This window comes from Syngnathus floridae, chromosome 18, assembly GCF_059516105.1.
Source record: "Syngnathus floridae isolate MCC-2025c chromosome 18, RoL_Sflo_1.0, whole genome shotgun sequence".
Lineage (NCBI taxonomy): Eukaryota > Metazoa > Chordata > Actinopteri > Syngnathiformes > Syngnathidae > Syngnathus > Syngnathus floridae.
This window is the reverse complement of record NC_142430.1, coordinates 5,133,752-5,158,829: the sequence shown is the minus strand read 5'-3', so window position 1 is coordinate 5,158,829 and position 25,078 is coordinate 5,133,752. Positions and strand designations below refer to the sequence as shown.

The 25,078-nt window shown below is 44.1% G+C and overlaps 1 protein-coding gene across 1 annotated transcript; it reads left to right on the top strand.

Moving 5' to 3' along the window:
• The first annotated feature begins 1,350 nt into the window (after positions 1–1,350).
• Positions 1,351–19,270, top strand: LOC148382433 (glutamate receptor ionotropic, NMDA 2C-like). The gene is made up of 16 exons (XM_088359737.1): positions 1,351–1,834; positions 5,505–5,862; positions 6,069–6,167; positions 9,221–9,286; positions 9,389–9,577; positions 9,652–9,992; positions 10,597–10,711; positions 11,265–11,476; positions 12,178–12,346; positions 13,424–13,577; positions 13,784–13,909; positions 14,176–14,405; positions 14,896–15,056; positions 15,317–15,504; positions 16,313–16,545; positions 16,628–19,270. Exons 2-16 carry the CDS (start codon positions 5,521–5,523, stop codon positions 18,140–18,142), a joined length of 4,140 nt encoding a protein of 1,379 aa, XP_088215863.1. The 5' UTR covers positions 1,351–1,834; positions 5,505–5,520; the 3' UTR covers positions 18,143–19,270.
• The last annotated feature ends 5,808 nt before the right edge of the window (positions 19,271–25,078 follow it).

Below are 25,078 nucleotides of genomic sequence, written 5' to 3'. Positions count from 1 at the left end.
TCCTCCTCTGACACTCTTTAAATTAATTAATTAGAACAGAAATATTCGTCAAAAATATGTTATAAGGCATCAGTGAAAACGCCAATGACAGATATTGTTGATTGAATACCTCCTAATGACTTAAATGAACACGTCTGTGAGCTTGAGTCAACCAAACTCAAATGCTCTATTTTAGCTGGCATGTGCGTATTTATAGCTAAAAAGGCTTGTCACCTGACCACGCCGCTCGGCTTTCATCAGCAGAAGCGACTTTTCAAAAACCTTCAAAAAAAAAAAAAAAAAAAGCCCGTCGGATGGTGTGAGCATGACAGGCACGACTAAGGTAAACGTGACGTCTAACTGTGAAGAAGACACACTTGAATTTTCCCCCCATTGCCACGATTGTGTGTGTATGCTCATCCAGTATGTGTGTGTGTGTGTATATATATATATATATATATATATATAAAATATATATATATAAATATATATATATATACACACTTATTTATTTTTATATATATATATAAATAAATAAATAAGTGTGTATATATATATATATATATATATATTTATATATATATATATATATATATATATATATATATATATATATATATATATATATATATATATATATATGTATATATATATCTCAGTGGTTCTTAACCTTGTTGGAGGTACCGAACCCCACCAGTTTTAAATGCGCATTCACCGAACCCCTCTTTAGCGAAAAAAATAATAAATTCAAATTCAAGACATAAATGTTTTTTACTGGTGCACAAAATGACCCGTGCATGATCATCACCTTGTTCAAAGAACAAAACCAACACAATGCATGAACTCACAACAAATTACATACTTGCAAATCAGTGTGTCTTTGCGAGAGCTGTTCAGATATGCGTTATCACGAATTTACACGATAAATCAGGTGTGTTCAGACCTTCATAGTGGAGGCTCTGCCGAACCCCTGAGACCGACTCACCGAACCCAGGTTAACAACCACTGAATATATATATATATATATATATATATAGTTATTTATTTATATGTGTATTTTTGTACATACGTATATGTCTGTGTTGGGGTGCAGTGGGCACATTCCTATTAATGGCATTGGTTTCAGACCTGTTGATGGCACAGGAAACAAACGTGATTGAGCAGGGCGAAAAAAAAAAACTTGGGACGTGTTGAAATGATGAGAAGAGGTGAATATTACTGAGGAAATGCGGAGTGTAGTGAGTGGTGGCGGAGGGAGGAGGGAGAGGAGGAGGAGCGAGCGGGATAAATCCTCACACTATTATTATCCCAACTCACATGAAGCCCCCTCCTCTGACGAAGCACACCGAGACAAAATGAAAAGGTGAAGCGGGCGGTATTATGGCGTAAGCAAAACTCTCCAACCCTCCCCAAATAATAATAAAAAAAAGAAGAAATCAACAGGATGAAGACCTGCTAGTACCCTGCACTTTTCACTCCATCATCAGGACCAGCTTTGCTTTTGTCCCTGCGGAGTACAAGATGGAAAACTTTTTCCTAGACCCAAACCCCATGGAGCTTATTTGCAGCTGGGGGAGAGCTGAGATGGAAGGAAAGCAAGGAAGTTGTTAACTTGGAGGCTTCCTAGCTGTATTCTATCTCCTGCCGTACCTTTCCTCAACTTGGGATACACACAAGCTGATTTCCTTTCTGCATCCTGCGGACCCCGATAGCACATAGCAAGTGACCACACACACTTACAAGGACGCTGAAGTTTGATAGCTACGGCGAGATCCAACGTCGCACCGTCTGGGAAGGGATCGATGCCTGGGATGGCGTGGTGGGGGTTAGTGCTGGATGGCTGCACGAAGCCCAGGTGAGCACACACACACATTCATACACAGTGTAAGCATTGGGCCAAGAACAATCTTTTAATCTTTGGAAAGAACATCTGAGTGGAGCTAACATGTCAATATCATTTTTCACATAGTTTAGTGCTGAAAGTTCAGTTTGGTTTGTCGAGCTGTCCAGAATGACCCAAAATGGCCCTCTTCAATCCAAAATAGCTGACTACCTGTGACTTTTTTGTTTTGCCTACCAAATTTGTCATTCCTACTATTCAGACTTCAAGGGTGGAATGATCAAATATATATTCTCATTGAAATATATATCCACTTTCATGTCTTACAGCTACCATTAATTTCAACACCACAATTTGCAATATTTACATATATCCCCGTGAGATTTATATGTCTAACTATGACAGCTGTACTCTTACTGTCAATTTTCTTTTGAGTGTCAGAAAACCAATTGTCCCCTCAAAGTCACTCATCTTGCGCATCCGCCAACGATTTCCTGTAAAGCTGTCAAATGCTTACGGGCGGCACCCCCACCCCATGCAGAGAAGGGTGTGGGGGGGTTTATACCGCGGCAGCCCCTTAAATCCTAATTGTGATAAATGCGTATGGCAGCAGACGTGTGTCGTGCATATTCAAATTTTGAGGCAATTTAGACGCTATTAGCCGCTATTGCTAACCAGTGGGTTGTCATCAATTTATTCAAAGGATATTCATTCATCATAATACCTGGTCAACTGTCTTGAATTTTAACAATGGATCCTTAAATGGAAAATAATTTTTCATTTGTATACTTCCATGGAACATTGTGACTGTCATGGAATAATAATATTTCTCCAGCTGCCGTCACTGAGTGGAATATTGTAGTATGCATATGAATTCATAGATGCATACGTGAGTCCCTCTTTCATCTCCCTAGTCGTTAAGCGGTTCGAGCCAATTTAGGAAGGAGATATGTCAACCTCTCCGTACTTCCCATTACCAGAACTCCCTTAGGACATTACTGACGAAACTGGGAGGCCAATTTGAACATTAACCTCAATGACTATCGTCACGGTTCATCTCACCGTATGGAAAGACATGGTGAAGTTCTACCATTTTTCTACCAAGGTACAGTTCGCAAACCATATCTCTGGTGACGATGGTGATGGTGGCCCTCATCCCGTCAAGTAGATCCTCTCTGCTCATTCCTCTGCCTACCCTCCGGGGACTCAGCATGAGGACTCCATCCCATCGCAGCTTAGCGCGTAAACGACTTGACTGCTGTGTAGCGCGGCGGCGTGCGGTGTGTGTGTATCCCCGCCAGGCGCTTACCGAACACGTCTGCTGGCATTTCCCTCCAACAGGTTGTCACCACATCGGCTGGAAAGGCCACGTAGACTTGGTGGAGGTGAATTACAAAAATGCTTCAAAGTTTGTCTCCTTTTAAATATATCATAAAATAGCCGCCCCTAACCAAAATAGCTTAATGTCTTTTCAAGCATTTTTAGATTTAAATAAAGGTCAACTCGTGCTTTGTTTGCACCAGATTAAACACAATATCCTTTGTATGTCGCAATCTCTCTGTTACCGTTCCGCTTATCCATCGAAGGCCTTTGACAAGCACGCATACGCACACACGCAGCTGTAATCTGCATCATCTAGCAGAGATTAAACTGTTAAAGGAACACTCTATCCCCTCGCCTCCCCCAGTCGGCATTTATTTGCTTATTCTTATTAAACTGCCAAATACCGAGGCAGGACTTGTAATTCATCCCACACGGAAAAAAAGAGCAGTTGTTATGAGCAGATACCGGGAATGCTGCCTACGATATTCCGTGCTGACGCTGAAAACACAAAACGTTTGTATCTCAAAGAAAAGTTCCCCATTGAAAGGAATGGTAACGTCATTAATCCGATTTCCTAAAATCTCAGATTATTATAATTTCTGCCATCTAGCGTTCAGTTGCCATCGCTGACCTAGAAAAAAGCCAGAAGATATATTATTTGTGTAGGAAATCATTTTTCAGACCAATTAAATCAAATTAGATAACCGACAAAAGAAGCAGCATCCAAATTATATCGAGCGCAAAACAAAACCAAAACAAAAGGCGCCTTCCTCTTCCATCTTTCCAAAGCGTGACCCCTCAGCGCTGATCTCGGCAGCTAATAACCGCCGCTTTGTTTTCGCGCCGTGCACCTCAAAGACCGCGAGCATCAAAACCTTATTAAGATGAATGATTGATAGCCCGCCAAGAGTAGCGAGGACGCGCTTAACCCGCTCGGCTGTTGCTTTGAATCAAAGCGGGGCATGTGTTGTTAATTATCCCAGAGGTCTCTGATGGCCACGGACGTTTCAGACACTTCGGTGGCCTATCAAAGACGCCCAAGTCTTTATTGGTTATGGCCCACCTGCACAATATTAAAGAGCTGCGTTCTAGCAAAGCTATTGATCCGTGAAGGAAAGATCTTCAAAAGACTTTCGATTCAAGAGCATGCAAATGTTGATGGTGTCACGTGACCAGTAGCCACCAGGAGCATTACGATTTATTTCCATTCAGGTTTTGAACACCAGCGAGGCAGATGTTCAAACCACTGCTCTGCACGGTTCACTTTTTGCTACCAAGGTTGGTGGCAAGCTAACAAAAGGTCAGAGCTAAACTGCCAAGTGTGTCAATTAGTAGATAAAGACGGGTCACTTCCTGAACGAGAACGACGATAACTTGTCCCATGTACGTCTGTATAACAAGCAAGGTGAGAACGTAACACTATCGACCTTAAACGTTTAGCCGGGGGCTCGTTAAGGTTGATTTGTTCCGCTAGCCATTCTTTCCCCGGGAGTCCTTTCATGTCAGCTCGGTCGGTATCGTTAACATTCATGAGGAACGCACCACTCGATTGGCCTGTCCGCGACCCAACGTTGACCTTCTGAATATTTAATTAGCCGCCCTGTCCTGCATAGCGAGTGTCAAGTCAAAGGTCCGGGAGAAATCGTCTTCGGATTCTTAAGTAACCGTTTTACATTTGGATGTTTTGACAGTTGATTTGCACGGTGTTGTATCGTCGCTGTAGGTTGGCAAACCCGTAGAGTAATATGAACACGTGATCCTGAATAAATTAACCATTGAACATCACTGAATGGCTCAGCTGGGCCGAATGTCTGCTGCACCTGAACTTAGCATCAAAAGGACGATTCGGCAGATGCTTCAGAGAATTATAAAGCCCGTACTGATTTCAGACTTCGGACAAAAAATTATTATAAGTGCTCTGACACACATGAAAACAAACTACCGTAAATTTCGGACTATAAGCCGCAACTTTTTTCGCAAATTTTGAACCCGGAATCACGAGTTTTAGCTGGTGCGATGTGGTTTATAGTCTGAAAATTACGGTATATATTATTACGCCCAACAAAAGCCAGCTAGCTTAATGCTATCAATGGTGTCACGCGGCACGTACCGATGGAGGATTGACGACCCGCCGCTCGGCTCGTCTGTCACTCGGGTAGACGTGTAGCGATGGAATCATGATTACCACCATGACACCAGGGGCAGGATTAAGGCGGATTACATGCACCAACACACGCTGAAACATTTACCGGGTATGAACAATACATATTTTGTTACTGTACTTCAGGTATCAGTACTCGTTTGGGTGATATATGAAGTTATTATTTTTTGAAGTTGAGAATGTTCTGTCCTGTCTACACAGGAAGTAGGGTGCCAACATGGCCACTCCAAGGAGAAAGTTCACACCTTCTCCCTGGTCCCTACTTTTTCTCCTTCTCCTCATCGCATCCCCGGGACCCCTACACGGTCGGCCTCTCCTCTTGCACTCGTCCATCAACGTGGCGGTGGTGTTCAGCGGCTCCAGTTATCAGAGCGAGGTGCGAGGCCGGCTGAGCGGCGAGAACTTTGTGGACCTGCCCGTGGTGGTGAGCCCCGTGACGGTGCTGGTGAACGACACCAATCCGCGCGACCTGCTCACCCGCCTTTGCGATACCATGGCGACGGAGAAGCTGCACGGCGTTGTGTTTGAAGACGATGTTGGGTCAGGTGCCACGACACAGGTGAGAGTCAATGTTGTGAAATGAAAACCCTCAAGCGTCCTTCTTACCATCTGTTTTACTGAAATACGAAACCGTCGCCGTTCGCTGCCTTTTATTGCCGCGCTGTCATCAATCAGCCGAGGAAAGCCATTTTTATGGAGGATAGTGGCATTGAGGGCGTTGATACACGGCCGAGATTCATTGACATCATTCGGGGTGGTCTTCAGGTGACCGAGGTGGCGCAAATCCTGGACTTCCTGTCAACCCAGACGGCTCTGCCTATCGTGGGCATCAGCGGCGGATCGGCGGTGGTCATCCCCTATAAGGTATTGAAATATTTGAATAATTTGATGGCAGCCTTTGACCTCATTCAGCTTCTTTCATCTTGAAGAAGGAGGAGGAGATGCTGGGAGGGGAAAATTAACGAAGGAACCTTCTTCGAGCATGAGATGGTTTTTAAAGCGGATGAAGAAGAGAAATCTGACATAACGTTCAAATCTTTTATTGTTCTTGCTCAGCTTTTAGGGGGGGAACAAAAGTCTTCATCTCTTCACACATCTTCATTTCTTTGTGTAAGCGCCGTTATCAACACCTTGTATTTTTAGCATTCGCTCTCACATGTAGACGCGCATCAACACTCACGCACACAATAATAGCATACAGTGGGAGAAGGAGTCGCCAGTCTTGGAGCCCTTGCTTGTTAGGTTTCAAATTACGATTAGGGTTTTAAGAGTAGGGCTCTAAATCCACCCAGGAATAATGCTCTTGATTAGCTCATATGATATTTACCATACATGGCATTTAATATTCTCTAGATCTCTATCGTATGAAATTTATTTATTTAACGGCGTACGTACCACCGAGCTCCCCCCTTACGTAATTCTTTTCTTGCCCACATGTAAATGCCTCTCAAGTGTTGAATTCAATTAAGGAAGCGTCTGCTCACCCCCGAGCTGCAGGACACCATTAAAAGCCTTAATGAGACGCTTCAGGAGGCTTTGGCTCCCTCGTTGATCTTATCCGTCACCCCAAAACGCCCCCCCTCCCCATCCCTTATTTGCATACCCACTTTTTAGCATCTATTCAGTATTAAAATGTCTTTTTTAGCACCGAATGGGAAAAAAAGACTGTCAGACACAATAGTGCAGGTGGAGAGGCTGATTCTTCTCGCCTCAATGGCAGTTGATTATCAATACCCGCTATGACGAACGTCTTTGATGGTGTCGGAAGAAGAAGCGGCAGCCTCGCCCCGGCTCTTCCATCCGCCCCCCCATACACACCCAACTGGGTCGCTTAACAACAAAGACGGAAGGCGGGGGAGGAAGTCCTATGAGAGCGGGTTATGGCCTTTGTGTGTATGGAATGCATTCAGATGCGTCATTTCCATTTGCGACTTGAAGATTTACTAGACATGCCTGAGCAGTCGAATAGGTTCAATTTAAGAGCTGTATATAAAGTTAGTTAAGTTTAAAATCAGAGGGTCAACCCTGGGTTAAAGTTCCGTGTCACATCTGGCCCCATGCTAGTTTCACCGCTCCTAATAAATTATCAAGCCAACGACTTGAAGGCGAACTGGTATTAATTAAGTTTCATTCCTGGCGAGAAAAAAAAAAAAAAAACTCTTCCACGATTGGAATACCGCTGGGCTTCAGGGTTGGTTGACCTCCTTTTCGGAAGAGGCCAGAAGTGAGCGATCAGAAAAACAAACGGAGAAAGCGGGTCAAACTGTCCCGTTAAAAATACATGAATAGATCCGAAAAAAGAAACGGCGGTGTGATCCGGTGAGACTTATTGGGCCACTTCTGGTCCAAGAGTGCAGCAAACGTGCCGGTGGCCTCAAATTGTGACAAATGCTTCTACGTGTAAAAGTCTCTTGGCTGCAAACATCAATCACGGGCTTGAGTCGTTTTATTCGTTTTGTTTGCGACACGGCGCAGGTGCGCTGCTATGTTAGCATACGCTCCCGTAGGATTGCTAATTACGTATTCGTGACCACGCCAAGGTCATGGCGACAGAAAGTGGACCACAAGGTGTCATGTTTTGCTTTTTTGTTTGTGTTTTGCCAATTGGATATTGTATGGCGGAGTTTTTACAGTGAGCTCGTTCGTTGAGTTAAGTTTAAGGTGACATCCTATTTGGAGGTTAACGCTACTTCTTAAAGTGATGCACCTCGTCACTATCAAGAACTAAATCCCCATTGTGATTTTTTTTTTTTCCAGTGATAGGCGGACTTGCTTGTGCGCTATTTTTAAGGCCTGGCTCCATGTCGCGGCGGCACCGCACCCTCCTGGGGCGAAGCCCGAGCAACCCCAGACTGAGATTAAATTGAATGACGGCGAGTCTGGCTGTGATACTCTTTTGCGATTCCTCAGGCTCACAGCTCTCAAGAGTAGGGGGGGATGGGGGGGGATGACAGCTCTACGCCCTCGGAGACGAGGCCCGGAGAGTCAGATCCCAAAAGGCACTTTGACAGTTTAACACTACGTGTTCCCGCCCTCACTACTTTTTATCGGCGAACATGTGCGAGAAGACGTGATGTCGATGTAGCGCCTGTAGTGCCGCTCTTAAAATAAATACTGTACTTCATTCCGGTGCCTTCTTGCAGGAGCTATCAAACCAGTGAATATTTTGCTTTAACAGCTGTCTTTCTTGCACCTGCTTACATCACAGGCTCCTTCAAATCTCCCAAATATGACAAAACATATCAGAATGTATTTTTTTTATGCTTATGTACCTCATTATGTAACATCGGATGACACAAATGTAACAAAATCAGTCCCTATGTCAGTTCGAAAGATCACATCCTATCTTGTATGAGTAGATATGGTAATGTATGCTAACACACACACACGCGTACAGATGATATGCTAACGAATGCTAACACACATGCAACGTCGTGACAGAAAGGGAACAGCTGGTTCACACACTTGAGAGCAAACACAGAAACTTAATGAGCATACATAAAATGTCAAACGTCATTGTGTTCCGCGAGAGTTCCTACAAAAAGACGTGTGCAAGAAGGACCATTTGATGTTTTTGTTCAATTTAAATGTCATGTTTAAAAAAATGTTATTGCTTTATTAGAAAAGAGCTTTTTTATGCATTTGTTGATTTAAATTTTTCAAATATAAATATGATGAAAGAGCACATAGTAGAGACATTCAAAATGTAGTCAATTCAAAATAAAATCTTAAATTGTGTACCAAATCATTATGTTTATTTAAATTTTTCAAATATAAATATGACGAAAGAGCACACAGTAGAGACATTCAAAATGTAGTGAATTCAAAATAAAATCTTAAATCGTGTACCAAATTATTATGTTTTTAAATCTTTTAAGTTTGTCATTAATTAGCATACTTTTGTGTCACTATGCCAGTCGGAAGGTTCGTCATTCCTGCAGATGGGAGCGTCTCTGGAGCAGCAGGTCCTCTGCATGTTCAAGGTATGTTGCTCAAGTTTTTTGTCCACCAGAAAAATCATTTGAGGTTTGGAAAGGAATCATTTTGATTACTGGTACTTGATTGAGTGTCACTTTCAATTTTAGATTATGGAGGAGTACGACTGGGGCGAGTTTGCAATCATCACAAGCTTGCTGCCAGGATACGACACCTTCGTGGACATCGTTCAGGCCTACACGGATACGTCCTACTTTATGTGGGATCTCCAGGACGTCCTGACCATGGAGATGTCCGTCGGGGCCAACGACATGAGGACCCGGCGCATTCTGCAACAGGTCCAATATTTAATATACATATTAAAACTGATCCTACAGTTTCTTTGCTAACTTGAAGCATGTGTTATCGTCAGGTGGACTCGCAGGTCCTTCTGGTGTACTGCTCCTTTGAGGAGGCGCATTTCCTTTTCCGCCAAGCCTTTGAGGTGGGTCTGGTGGGGCCGGGCTACATCTGGATCCTGCCCAGCTCAGCTGTGGGCAACCCCGAGGTGTCGCCGCCTGCCATTTTCCCCGTGGGCGTCATCGGCGTCATCACGGAGCAGTGGCGCAAGAGCTTGCGGCAGCGGGTACGCGAAGGCGTCGCCATCGTGGCCAAAGGCGCCGAGAGCTTCAAGAAGCAGCACGGCTTCATCCCCGAAGGACACGGCGACTGCAGCAAACTTGCAAAGCACTCGGGCAACAACACGCTTTTCAGGTACGCATTGCAATTCCCCCGCTCAACCATTTTGACAGCTACTTTCCAAGTCTGCAAAGTTCTTCATGTCTTGAGACTCGGTGAAGCAGCGTATGGCTCATCGCCTAAGGTTATTTTTAGATTCCCTGTCCCGAGTAACTCAAAACAATATTGTACTTGCAAAACACCTTCATCATTGGAAAATGTTACGACCCAACTTAACCAAACCAGATTTAATTGCTACCCTTTTTCTTTCCCTAACTCATTAATCATCTTTATGTGTGTTTTTTTAACCCTTGACTCATGAGTCATTCTGTCCCTCTTGCCTGTGGCCAAACATGCAAATTAACCTTGATTTATTATTCAGAAGCCAATCTGTCATGGCCGTATCGCATGGTACGTACGCCGTATAACAAACAGCAGAAATGGCCTCAGTCGGAACAACACTACCGGCCTCCTATTATCCCCTAATGACTTACCCGGCATTAGATTGAAGCCTCCTGGGGAAGCTGCAGGTTTAATTAGAAAGTGATGATTGCAGGCGTACAAATGAATATGCAAATTTCTCTCTTGTGATATGGTAAGAATTTTCTTGATTGGAAATAAGGATGACTTTTTTTTGCAGGCACATGCTGAATGTAACCTGGGAAAGGAGGGACCTGTCATTCAACAGCAGAGGCTTCCTCTCCAACCCTTCTATGGTTGTCATCGCCCTGGATAGAGAACGGGTGTGGGATAAGGTACGGGTGAGGCGGAAATTTGTTCCCCCCCTCCTCGTAAATCTCGCAACTTCCTGACGAGACATTATCGCCGCAGATGGTTGGTTTCGCTAATGTGCATTATGTTACTTTAACATATTATTCATCTGGCAAAAAGTCACAAAAAAAAAAGGAGCGGAAATGAGTGCAAAACAACATTGTTTTGTTTGTCTGCTTGGAAGATGACGGGCTAATGTTAGCCTAATGCTAACTAAGAATTTCCTCGTTTTTTGTAATTATTTGATGGGTGTACTGAAATGCTCTCGACGTAAAAAAAAAAAAAAATCATTTATTTCCGCTTTGGAGGCAACCTCATTCATCACTGCCACCAGACTAGCTAGACAAATATGTGTGTATATATGGACATGTATGTGCCATTTCCTCCTTTTCATCATGAATTTTACAATTCAACTTTGATTATTTTGCCCCGCATATTCTACCTGAACCAAAATTTTAAGAAATCTGACATACTGATCAGGTTAATGTTCCTATCAGAGGGGCAGAGATGATTGTGCCACACCTACTCTCTCCCTAGGTGGGCACCTATGGTCGGGGCATCCTGCAGGTGCGTTACCCAGTGTGGCCGCGCTATGGCAACTTTCTGGAACATGTGACAGATGACCGCCACTTAACTGTGGCCACGCTTGAGGAGCGCCCCTTCGTCATAGTTGAAAACGTGGACCCTGGTACGGGCACATGCGTCCGCAACACGGTGCCCTGCAGGCGCCAGTCCAATCACTCTGAAAGGTACATGCAGACGTCTAGGCTCCTTTCCGAAAGCGTGTCACCAGACGCCGGGATGAGATTATATTTTGTTTGTTTGCAAGGTCAAGAGCGAGCCGTCGAGCTGACTTGTTTGTTTCACTGATCAAAAAGCTCGCGAGCCGAATCTAAATTTGGCAATTTTATGCAAATGACATGCACTGAGCTCCTGTTTGGAGAACTTCTGCCTTTTAGCAGTCAGTATGCCAGATATTTTTTTTTTTTATGTAACAACTCTATGGGTAGCAAGTCGGGACAAAAAAGGATGTATGGGTTTAACTAGAAATAAAATGACAAATAAATTAATTCAATCAGATAAACATCTAGTCAGATTGTACTCTGGCAAACACAAAAATGCAAGCTAAAATAAATTTATTATATTATAAAATAATCAACAAAATAAAATTTAAAAAATTAAAATAATTTTTATTTATTATTATTAAATTAAAAAAAAATATTCAAATTAAATTAAAAATAATAATAATTAAAATTAGATAATTTGTTTACTTAGCCTCTCAAAATCAATTTTTTTAAATTTATTTTTTATTTTATTTTAATTTAATTTAATTTAATTATCATTTTTTTGATAATTAAAATAATTATTATTTATTATTATAATATAAATAATCAACATAATAAAATAAAAAAATAATTAAAATAAATTGTATTTATTTATTTTTTCTCAGCATCATCGGCCACTCTGAGTCGTACACAAAGCTGTGCTGCAAGGGCTTCTGCATTGACATCCTGAAGAAACTTTCCCGCACCATCAAATTCTCTTACGACCTCTACCTGGTCACCAACGGCAAGCACGGCAAACTGGTGCGCGGCACTTGGAACGGTATGATTGGTGAGGTAAGCGGAGGTGGCATCAAAGAAGGACAGAGAAAAGTTTTTCCCTTAAGTTCCACAAACAAAAACATATGCCGCAGGTTCCTTGAATGTTGTTTCACCTGCAGGCACAACAAGCATTTGTAGCTTTAAATTTGCTTGCAGTCACAAGTTACTGTCGAGAGCAGAGCTGCCGTTCGGGGGAACTTTCAAATTCTTTGAAGTGACAAAACAACTTTTTGTCATCCAAAAGCGTTTACCAGTTTTAATACCGAATAAATGACCTTTTATAGGCCTCTGTATTATCATCATCTGCAATAGACGGTCACGATTTGAAACCTTGTGCGTCCCAATTTTGTAAACTGCAATGAAATGATAAATGGGATGTCACATTTTCAATTCATCAAGACATTGACCGACAAGATTTTCTTTATCCTGCTGCTGCAGTTTAAATTGTACAGCAGTACAAACTAAGGCACGACGAATGAAGCTTTTCACACTTTGGAGCTGGAACCAATCGATAACAAACTTCTAATATATGCGTTATGTCGTCTTCCTCCACGCTATTAGCGCTGAAAGGCTCCCAACAGACACCTGCCTCGCTACAGTGTCGACTCTTTGATGGACTCTAAAGTGGGTCAGTGGTGTGACAGTGTGCATACGCACACACATGCTGCCCCATACACACACACACACAAACACACACATGCATATGGACCGCATCAAACAGCTGCATGGGAGAGTAAGGCGGCGCGAGCAGGTGTTTTTCTAGAGAGGAGCCTTGCATGTGCATCTGCTCCCAATGTTTATATGTATATATGTATGTATATTTATATATTTGTATTTATTGTTATAATATTTATATTTATTGTTATGTATTTATATTTATTTATATTTATATTTATTGTTATGTATTTATATTTATATATATGATTTAAACTTATATATATACATATAAATTTAAACGATATATTTATATAATTTGAATTTTTATATGTGTTTATATTTATACATGCACATGTACATATATGCGATAAAATTATTTATGTGACAATTTACCGATCGACATATAATGAGTAAGTGTCACACGTGTGTTTTCAGGTTGTGTACCGACGCGCCGACATGGCCATCGGCTCGCTCACCATCAACGAGGAGCGCTCGGAAATCATCGACTTCTCTGTGCCGTTTGTGGAAACGGGAATCAGCGTCATGGTCGCCCGCAGCAACGGCACCGTCTCCCCGTCCGCCTTCCTCGGTGAGGACGTTAATGGCTCCTCCCGCTTTCTCCCGGGATGGCCTACTTTTAAAAAGTGCCTGCCTCCGCCGCCTCCCCAGGAAAACTTTCTGTTAAGCTTTTATTCCGCCGCTAGCTGGAGCCTACAACTAAATCCCTCATGTCCTCTTCCAAACAACAAAATGCGAAACAGATTCATACCCACTGACGCTTGTTTCCTCCCGCAGAGCCGTACAGTCCGGCCGTGTGGGTCATGATGTTCGTTATGTGCTTGACCGTGGTGGCCGTGACGGTGTTTGTGTTCGAGTACTTCAGTCCGGTCGGGTACAACCGCAGCCTAGTGAGCGCCAAAGGTACGTTTTGGAGAAAACAACCCAGTACGTTCCAACTAACCTCCGTCCGCATGCGTGAACCCGTGTCGGCTTCCCGGGCTGCAGCTAATCAATCCCGCCATGCACTTCTGACAGAGCGTCCCCGGTTGCACAAGTCCGAAAGGTCACTTTCTCGTTTTTTTTAATTAGCGTTCGTCAGCGCGGTAATCGAAGCTAAGATGGATGTCGGAGCCCGCTCAGCTTGTGCCGTAATGGAAAATGCTGTTTCCTCCATTTTTGGTGTGCAGCTTCGGGCGGCCCCACCTTCACCATCGGCAAGTCGGTTTGGCTGCTATGGGGCATCGTGTTCAACAATTCGGTACCCATCGAGAACCCCAAAGGTACCACCAGCAAGATCATGGTGCTGATCTGGGCCTTCTTCGCCGTCATCTTCCTGGCGTCGTACACCGCCAACCTGGCCGCCTTCATGATCCAGGAGCAGTACATCGACACCGTCTCCGGCCTCTCCGACAAGAAGGTGAGAGCTTCTCCGACGATTTCCTCAAACCAATCAATAAGTGACTTTGATCACAGTGTTTGTCCGTCAATATTCCAGCGCCGTGTGCTCGCATTCCTCACCCCCCGCTTCAAGAAAAACACGTCGCTAAATGTCACCTGTAGTCAATAAGAAAGCATCTTTGTTTTATTTATCCAGTTTTCCTAGCTATGCGCGAGGCCAGCGCAACAAAGCGACACGTTTTGGCGCTCGTGGAATCTTGCGGCTGATTTGACGGCGAAGAAAATACGCTTTTTAAATTGGATTTAAGGGAGAAGTGCCTCATCCGTTCCCCCTCCTCCCTTCGTCTTCACCTCCATTCTTCTTCGGAGTCCTCGCCCCCCCCTTTTTCCTCATTTAAGTGTCTTTTTACTACTCACGTATTCCTTATTCTTTTTCCCCCACTCTCCCTCCCGTCAGTCCCTTTTCTTTCCTCTCATCCCGTCATCAAGTCTCCTTGGTTTCCCCGCAGTTCCAGAAGCCGCACGAGCACTACCCCCCCTTCCGCTTCGGGACGGTCCCGAACGGCAGCACGGAGCGCAACATCCGAAGCAACTATCCCGACATGCACACGCATATGATGAAGTACAACCAAAAGGGTGTGGAGGAGGCACTCGACAGCCTCAAAACCGGGTACGGTCTTTTTTTTTTTTTGCACAAAAGACTTATTTTTAACTCGCCCTCTTGCTACTTCGTTTGATGACACTTTTTTTTTTTAGTCGCGCATATTTCAGGAATGTGCTGGATATATTTTTAGATTAAAAAAAATCACTTCTAGTGCTTCATTTGTATTTCAAAGTGCTGTCTTTTTTTGGGGGGGGGGCTTATATTTGGAGTACAAAAGACAGATTGACGTCATGGTCACTGTGTAAGAAATGTGGAATTGTTTGCAGTAAACTGGATGCCTTCATCTACGACGCGGCCGTGCTCAACTACATGGCGGGCAAGGACGAAGGTTGCAAGCTGGTCACCATCGGCAGCGGCAAAGTCTTCGCCACCACCGGCTACGGCATCGCCTTGCAGAAAGACTCACGCTGGAAGAGGCTCATCGACCTGGCGCTGTTGCAGTTCCTCGGCGACGGTGGGCGACCGATCAAAAAGCTTGCGTAACGCCATTGTGTCAAGCGTGGAGAGAAAACGCGGACCCCTGCTTTGCTTTGTCTGTGTTCTCGAGGCAAATGTCAATGCGTGCGGTTGTTAACTCAAAGGACAATTTTACCACTTGAGAATGAGCAAGATGGCAGAGTTGGATAAAAATCAAAGATGAACGTTTTTGACAAACTCGGCGACAATTTACCAGTTGTGATGACATCCGATACGAAGGCGTTGGGATTATGTCTCAAAATATGACAGATACTAGTAAGCACAAAGATGAATGGTAATAAAAAAATCTAGAAACATCTTTTAAAAGTGAAGACAATTTGCAATTTTAGTATTGACACAAATTTCGTCTTGGTCAGCCAAATATAATTACATTGCGGGCCAAATTTGGCCCACTGGCCAGAGTTTGACACCCCTGCCTTACATCCTGGGCCTACTCGGTTAAAAGGAAATATATGGCGTACCCCTATTTCTATTCAGCAATTCATTTTGCAGAATGGAGGCAGGCATTCCGTGAAGAATGAAATCCATGGGAATGGAGCGTGTGCGATTATCTACAATACATTATACAAACACACACACACTGTATACAGCATCATAAACAAACCATGAAAGCTGCTGGAGTTAATATTCATACCTTCACGGAGGGCTTTAAGTCTCAACACATATCCATAAACATATTCTTTTATGCTTTCCATGAAGCTATGATAATGCATATGGACAACCAAGTGATAAAACCCCCCATGTGGCAGCCATGGGTTTTTTTTCAATGTATTCTCCCATTCCAGGTGATACACAGCGCCTGGAGACAGTGTGGCTCTCAGGCATCTGTCAGAATGAGAAGAACGAGGTGATGAGCAGCAAGCTGGACATTGACAACATGGCGGGTGTCTTTTACATGCTGTTGGTGGCCATGGGCCTCAGCCTGCTGGTGTTCGCCTGGGAGCATCTGCTCTACTGGAAACTGCGTCACTCGCTCCACAAGTCCCACAAACTCGACTTCCTGTTGGCCATCAGTCGGGTGAGGCCCACAAAAAGAAACATTAATGCTTGTTTGCAATTAGCATCAATCACGAGCTATTTATTCGGTTTTTCCTTTTCAGGGTATCTACAGTTGCTTCAAGGGTGTAGAAGATCACGGCCGTTCATGCGGTCTAGCCAAACCTGACCTGACATCCAACTACGCCCAAGCCAACATGCTGAAGATGCTGCGCACCGCTAAGGACCTGGTTTCCACCGCCAATGTTGAGAGTTCCCTTGACAATGCCACCAAGACCATCGAGCACTTTAGCCGGCACAGCGGGAGCGGCTTGCCGGTCCGTGTCCCCCATGTGGCTGCCGAGACGGTACCTGGAGGCTTTGCGTATGTCATGGAGAACCACGTGTCCTTCCCGCAGCAACCTATATCGCCGCAGAGGTGCGTCAGCAGGCCCACGCCACTGCGCTACACGCTCCCAACCCATTCCACTTCCTGTCTATATGAGCGCCCGCTTCCCGTGTCCAGCCTCAGCAGCCCGCACCTGGCGGTCAGCGAAACTCTCCCCCATCAGCATCCCCGCCATTACCAGACCACCGGAAGACTATATGTAGACACCCACCCGCACTCGAGGTTCATCTCGTACACAGACCTGCAGCTGCCTGATATCTACACCTCCCATCCTGTCCCCGTGGTCCAAAACCAGAACACGGAGGGAGGCATCCACCAGAGGAAACGAAGATCCAAAAGCTTCCAGTCTGGGGATGGTGACACAGAGAGAAGGAAGTACAAGGATCACGAGAAGAACAAGCTCACCCTCAGCGAGCTCAAAGCCAACAACCTCCAGTGCAAACACATCTCTGCCCCCAGCATGGAGAGCATCTACTCGGTGGAGGGGACGTGTCCTCCGGTGGAGAACTACAGATCCTGGCCTCCGGAGGATCTCATGTTGAGGGGAAGACGTAGGCGCCGCCGCCCCTCATTCCTGAAAGCAACATGGGGCAGCGAGCAGATCCACCAGCTCGACGAGTCCCAATCATCTCTTTCCAGCCAGTCGCCCTCCACGCTTCCTGACCTGTTCCCGTGCATCCTCACGCCAACCATGGCTGCAAAGGCCAACAACCCCGCCCACCTCCGGAACAACCTGTGCCTCCCGCGGAACCAGGCGTACCTCCACATACGGGAGGATCACAGGAGGCCCGCTGGTCGTAAAGGCCAACGGCTGAGGTATTCCCAGTCCACCCATCTCCCGACATACGGTGAGGCGGTGCGGTACGGTGCCGGCTTAGGGCGGGGGATGGTACGGAGAGCCACCAGCCTGCTCAGCAGACAGTACGCCCACTACCTGAACTCCTATCCCGGGCTACCACTCTACCACTCCCCCCTTGACCTTCAAAACCACAACCAGACCCCAGGCAGTCACCCAGTAGCTAGTCCCGTATGCCAGCTCCTGGCCTGCGGTGGGGGGCGATGCGGGGGACAGCGGTCCTTGCTGTACCAGGACAGCCTGTACGGGATTTATCAGAGCTCCCAGACTGGATCGGAGAAGCAAGGCAGTCAGGGAGGAGTTGGCCTGGCAGCGGGGAGCCCCTGTATGCTCCGACCCTGGAAACGGGTGTCCAGTTTGGAGTCGGAGGTGTGAACCGTAAAGACCAAGGAGAATTTACAACTGACCACTGTGGAGAAGGTTGGCTAATTTTTGGGGAGACCTTCAACGATTGTGAACATATGCACTGAAGATGGGGATCCTCTCGCTTGTGCGTTTTGTGCACTAAATTGTCCATGGTGTCGCTTTGTGATGGAAGTATAACCGGAATTTTCATGCTGTGATTCGTGGTTTGTGGTGTACATATTTTACTGTGGATGGGATCCAAACTCTGGTGTCATGTCGCCAACTGTGAAGAGATAGCGACAGGGATTAAAGGATCACATCTGTCACCAAAAAACAAAAAGAAACACAAACGCGTCATGAAAGAATGTGAAGAGTTGAGAAAATTTTGACAGGGCAGCGCTATGCTAGGATGATATCAGTTTGAGACATCTGCGAACAGACATCAGGTAACTTCTTCAAAGCGGCTATCTATTTTTATAACAACGTACTACTGTAGCGTATTATTGTCAGAGAAGAAGAATCGTGTGGATCAGTAAGCTTTAAGCTTATTGTTAGATGTTTCGATAGCGTTTGTTTGGAGGCTAGCTCGTTTGCTAGCAGTAGACAAAAACGGCTTGCCGCTAAACTTTGCAGGTGGGTGCCATACGAGTCTCGGAAAAAAAAACGTGAATGCAGTCCACATGAACACGAAAGTGGTACGATCCGGACAGCACTGACCAGCACGAGGTGTCTTATTCATTCCAACCATGTGCTCCTTGTAGGGCCACAATACAGCACAGAAATTACACAAGGGCCTCACAATACTTCGAATATTTATTCCAAAATGTTATATTGATAAGATGTTATTTCGGTGTCATTCATGTAATCGACTTACAATAGGAATTTATAGTCACTCACAAATTTTCTATTCACGTTTCTGGCACATTGTGTCAAGATAGCATATTTGTTACTAATATACGTGCTCAGTTTGCCTATTAGGATTTTCATCGCTCGCTCTTTTCCACTCTTTTGTATTCCCTCGTCATCCTCCCCTCGCTTCCCTCGCGCCACTTTTAATTGCTTAATAATCAATTTTTAAATGAGGTGATTGAAAGCTATTATACTATCTATATTACCAATTGCCCTCACCCTGTAATTAATCACTTAGACCAATTAAAGAGCCTTTTTGGATGACTACAAATGTGTGTCTATTTTTATGAATAGCCTTTTATATCTTGATTCGTGTTGTCAAGATTAGGACGGTTTTTTACCTTTAGATCAAAAAGCACAAGAATGGGGGAGATGTTGAGGGTGACTTTGAGTGGGGGAGATAACAGCGAGCCATGCAGAGATAGGGGGGGGTATATATGAGAACAGGTGGGGAAGTGAGCGTGAGATCTATTTCTGTAGTTGCGAGACAAGGGGTGTTAATGAGAGAATACTGAGGAAAAAGTGGGAGACGTTTGAGCGGAAATCCCTCCAAAGGTGTCTGGAAACCTCGTTCATCAAAGAAGATGAAAGTTACCATGTGACGTCCACCGTGGCCCGTTTCATCGTTACGAGGAAGTCTTCAAAGTATAATCTGACAATTATTTGAGTTGATAACATTTTTCGGTTTGGGTAAAGGGTTAGTATATAAAGTTGGGTAGGGGTCAAAGGTTAACAAATCTGGACACTCAAACACGCGTTGGGATTAAGAGGTACGATCAAGGCTTTATCACTGTGAAAACACTAAAGTGTGTGTGCGTGTGTGTGTCTGGCTCGGGCCGCAGCTTGTCTCCCAATCCGAGACGATTGGATCTGCCAGCTAGCAGGAACGTTAATTACTAGCCCAATCTTCAGGCACAATTCCGATACAATCGTTCCCATCTCGCCGCCGCTTGGCCCATTCAGACGGGCCCGGAAACCAAGCCCTGCCTCCTATTCAAACCCAATTTCAAGGTACGGGGGTGGTGGAAAGAATGTAATCGAATAAGCGGAACAATAAAGATGAAATCCAGAGAAACATTCTCCCGCCCCCGTCGTGCGATTTTAAATATTAAATCTCATTTGTAATCTCCAAAATAGCCGGGGTGATGATGGATAATGGAGCCTTTGGCGGGGAATTGTGTCTGTCACCGATTTAAAGACAGGGTAAGTGACTTAATGAGACAGATTGCATCTTAATTACCATATCAAAGTTTTTGTATGAGTGACATCACAACTTTGTGCTTTTTCGTTCGTCAAGCCAAAAAATTCTACATCGCCAAAACGTAAACCTGGGTAAGTCCAAATTTTGCTTTTCTCCAGGCTATTTTCATGTGTAGATGTTACTTGGAGGTGATATGGACAGAACTTCATGAATTGGAAGAGCCAACTCCATTTCCGTTAGCTTCCCAGAGGAAATCAAAAAGACGACAGTGGCTATTAGAACTTTAGGGAGACGATTCCAAAACCTGCCAGATTCGCAAACCAAGTGACATTCATCCTGATTGTTTATCAGTTTAATCCTTTACTTTACATAATCCTTATAGTCTAGAATGTAGGATAATCAATTTACAAGACAAAAGCAACCCCTCTAGAGAGAGTTTCTGTGGACTCATTGAATTCATGTCCATCTCCTCGTCCTCCTTCTGTCTCACTCACTGGTCCAGATGCTAAATCAGGTCATTTAGCCAGAGGCTACACATGCTGTTGCTTTTTCGATGAAACACACACCTTACCAACGGAAACAAAGAATTACCAATTTGGGAATTTTACGTGAAAGATGCTATCTGAACATAAATTTGACTCTTTGACTCTTCTGGTTGAATAAGTCCAGTGGCACCAATTCAAAATGAAATGGTGAAAATTCACTTTGTTTTCCGCCAGCCTAAACACAACCAGAAGCACTGACCTACATTTACAACCTAAATTCTAATATTTAATATTTATCATTCCCAACAGTCTCTATACAAGGAATATTTCTTAGAAGACCTGAAATGAAAGAAATGGAATGTCAAAGCAAGATTTCTTGTTGCCCACATACGTAGTATCTCCTTAGGGCAGACTTCACAATCATGTTCATTTGGCAGGTGTTGCGGTTTTCATTTTGTGTTTTTGAGGTTGCAGGGCAAGCGAGATGGGCAAAGGATGTGGAGCGTAAAGTCATTAAAAGAATCGGTGACAGTTTGCACACCTTCAATTTGTCCGTGACCTCTAAAACCCTCACGGGCATCCTTTTACACACAACCTGTGTGACAGTAAATGCGTCCCAATTCCACCTGTGCAAAAACATCTAAAAGTGTAACTCATCCAGAACATCGTGCTCAAACAACCATATTTTTTGTGATTTGAAGCACAAACGGCAAATTGAATGCGGAACGTGGGGGCCCGTGGGATTTGCCGCTTGAAACCGGTCGGCGCACTTCTGAAACGAGAGGAGCAGCTCCTGATGTGATTATGCTGAATTAAAGAGTATTAAATGCCGCATCACAATTACACATGCACGCACTCCCAACTCAGCTCCGACCTACGGTATAAAATCAGCATGAATAAATAACAATGCTATAATGACGACACCCTGAGACGTGTGTGCAACGTCTCAGCACTAATTTTTGCAACCTCATTTGCACCCACACCAATAACAAACTCCAATCCTGCACCTATAATCCTAATCTCAGTCCTGAACCTATAATCCTATCCCCAATCCTGACCTATAATCCTAACCACAATCCTGTACCTATAATCCTAACCCCACTCCTAAACCTAGATTCCCAATCACAAACCTAGATCCTAGCCCCAATCCTGATTTATAAATTTAGCCCCAATCCTGACCTATAATCCTAACCACAATCCTGACCCTATAATCCTAACCATAATCCTGAACCTATAATCCTAACCCCAATTTGAACCTATAACCCAAACCCAATCCTGAACCTATAGTCCTAACCACAATCCTGTACCTATAACCCTAACCCCACTCCTAAACCTAGATTCCCAATCCTAAACCTTGAATCCTCGCCCCAATCCTGACCTATAATCCTAGCCCCAATCCTGATTTATAATCCTAACCACAATCCTGACCCTATAATCCTAAACACAATCCTGAACCTATAATCACAACCCCAATTTGAACCTATAACCCTAACCCAATCCTGAACCTATAGTCCTAACCCCAAACCTAACCCTAACCCCAATCCTAAACCTATAATCCTAACCCCAATCCAATCCTATGACCTAACCTTAGATATTGAATCCTAATGGCAAAACCTAACCGTCGCCACACCCTAAATTTTTTTCCCAATGGCAATGCATGAAATGAACAAGACACGGTGAAATAGCCTGACCTCTGCGGAATGAGGGCAAACGTCACTAAATGCGTCGGACCCTCCTCTTTGTCCTCTTGCGTGTCAAATGGAAGCGATAAATGTCATCTTCAAGATCATCGCCATCAATCCTCCCTGATGGGACAAACCCCAGTTTGACACGCGTGGTGATGACGATCATGATAGCCTCACGTCATTGGCACGTGTTACACTGCAATCAAACAACAGCAAGGGAACAAAATATAAAATATTGTGTCATTGACCCCCTTTCTCAACAACAAAGAACTCGGTGGAGACGCTTTGAGGACACATTTGTTTGTTTCCATGCAAATTAGGTCAATTGGAAGGCATGTCATCAAGTGACTTATTGTTTTCTGAAATTTTCAATTGAGATTTGATCTTCCTGGATGGTGTAAATGTACCTAATGTTGCGACCAACAGGAACGTACGGCGGCCTTGATGGTGGGAGGGGTTAAGTGGTATGAAGGCACATTCCCTCCTCTTCCTCTTCCTACTTCCATTATGCCACTTGTCACAACAAAGTGATGAGTGACTAGGTCCGAGGAAAAAAACCCAAGGGCGACCGCTCTCCATCGTTTGATGATGTCATCACCCAAACGTTGGGTGTGATGAAGAGGAAGAAATAAAAAACATTGTTGGTGGTCCCTCACAATGCTGCCATCCATCAGCTTGGATGATGAAGGTCAAATATGTTGGAGATGTTGTCCCTTTCCTTAACCGCAATCCTGAACCCGGGACTACCCAGGAGACAGGTTCAAAAAATGTAATTCAATGCAGATAATATGAAAACTAATATTAGTTTGAACTTTGACCTCACACAATCCCATCAAAGATACTTTGAAGTTATTTTTATAAGCCCTCACTTGAACTAAATATCCACCGAGGACTTTTTAAAGCGCTTCATGGCGTTTGAAGAATGATTTTTAAAAAACCCACTCTTGAGTCATCGCAGCGATTGCGACATTTGATTATTATTACAAAAAAAATCACATCTTGCTCAATGTCAACTAAATTCTGTCTTTTGCAGAGACGAGAGGCAAAAAGCAGCGCTTATGAATCACAGCTGTCATTTGCGGTTATTACAGCCGGTCGCAATGATGGAACGGCGGCCCCAGGGGCAGGAAGGATTCTGCCCCGTAATGACACTAACGATGATTACACTCAGGATAGTACCTGAAGCTTTCGGAAAAGGAGTTGCCCAACTGGCAACATGCTCAAAAATCTAATAATCCAGACGAAAGCAGCTCAACCTTTACCGGGTTGCCATTTTCTTTTTTTCTTTCATTCACGACCAGATTGATTTGAAGCGGCAAAACACGGTCAATAACTGATGAATATGACACGCACACGTGCAAACACGCCCAGCGTGACACAACGTAAAGGACAAAAGGGAAGAGAGATGAACACATTCAAGCCAAATGTGACATGAATCAAAAATGGCTCCTCCAGGTGTCTTGCAGTTTTTCGATTCTCGCCACGACTGTAAATTAGCTAGCAAGATCGCAACCTTCTTTTTTTTTTGCCTTTTGAGTCACAATTTCTTTTATGTTACTTTTATATTCACTTCCATGATTAAATATATTGTATAAAAAAATATGTATAAACATGACACGAAGAACATGTACACACAGCGGAACCGTAACAAACAAACACACACCGACGTATATTTGCGAATTAGTTTGTGCACCATCAATCACCAATGACACATTATTAACCATAATATTACTGGGGGGAATATCTAGATTGCCTCGCACGTACACGCGCACAAACTCTCAGTTATTCCTTCAGGCTAATTGAATTTAGTATAGCCTAATGCCACCATTTGTTTGGTCTTTTAACTGTCAAAAAATTGTCAGGTCAGTTTTTCCCTGCACGGCCGACCGCAGTCAAAGAATGAAATTGGTGTGTTTTACTTTTTTTATGCTAATTTAGGCCTCGGACTGGGAAAGCCCATGTGGGACGTGCTCGGTCCCGACTGTGGGATGATTGACAGCTCAATATGCAAATGAATTGAACTTTTTCATGGTCCGAGGTTCACACTTCAAATTGGCCAATTAGTGTAGCCTATCTTTCCGTCCCGCCCTCTTGACTGTCAATCATAACATGCAGTACCAAGTGGTTGGCTACTTAACATCAGTCACACTTTTTTCTTTTCCCCACGAGTGATTTTTGAGGGCAACTTTTTACTTCGTCCTACAGGAAGTGAAGTCTGACAGCCGAACGTCTTGAGGGTCCAAATTATTCCACCTTTTCTGTCAGCCTCCCATCACATATTCCGTCGGAAAAACGGCAGAAAATTGTCATGTTTCATGAACATAATCCTCTTAACATGTCATCTTGTTGCTCCCCCACATCTCCACTGGAGATCCTTTCCCTTTGTTTCAATTCAAACTCTCTGCCGTTGATTAATTTATTAGGCGACGCTGGAATCCTCTCCATCTCTTTTCTTTTGAGAACTTGCAAGAGTTCAAAGGTGATTAAAAGACATCAAAAATTCCTCCACATGACGGCAGCGTGATGGGCCACATGAGGAGTGGGAAATCTTCTTAATGAGAGGAAACAGTCCTTTCACGCTTTCCGAGTGAGCGACCCTCCCCCCATGCTAGTTTCTAATATTTTGGTTATTATGTATAGCATAGGTTTACCTACTGATACGAACTAGCATCAATTTTGTTATTCA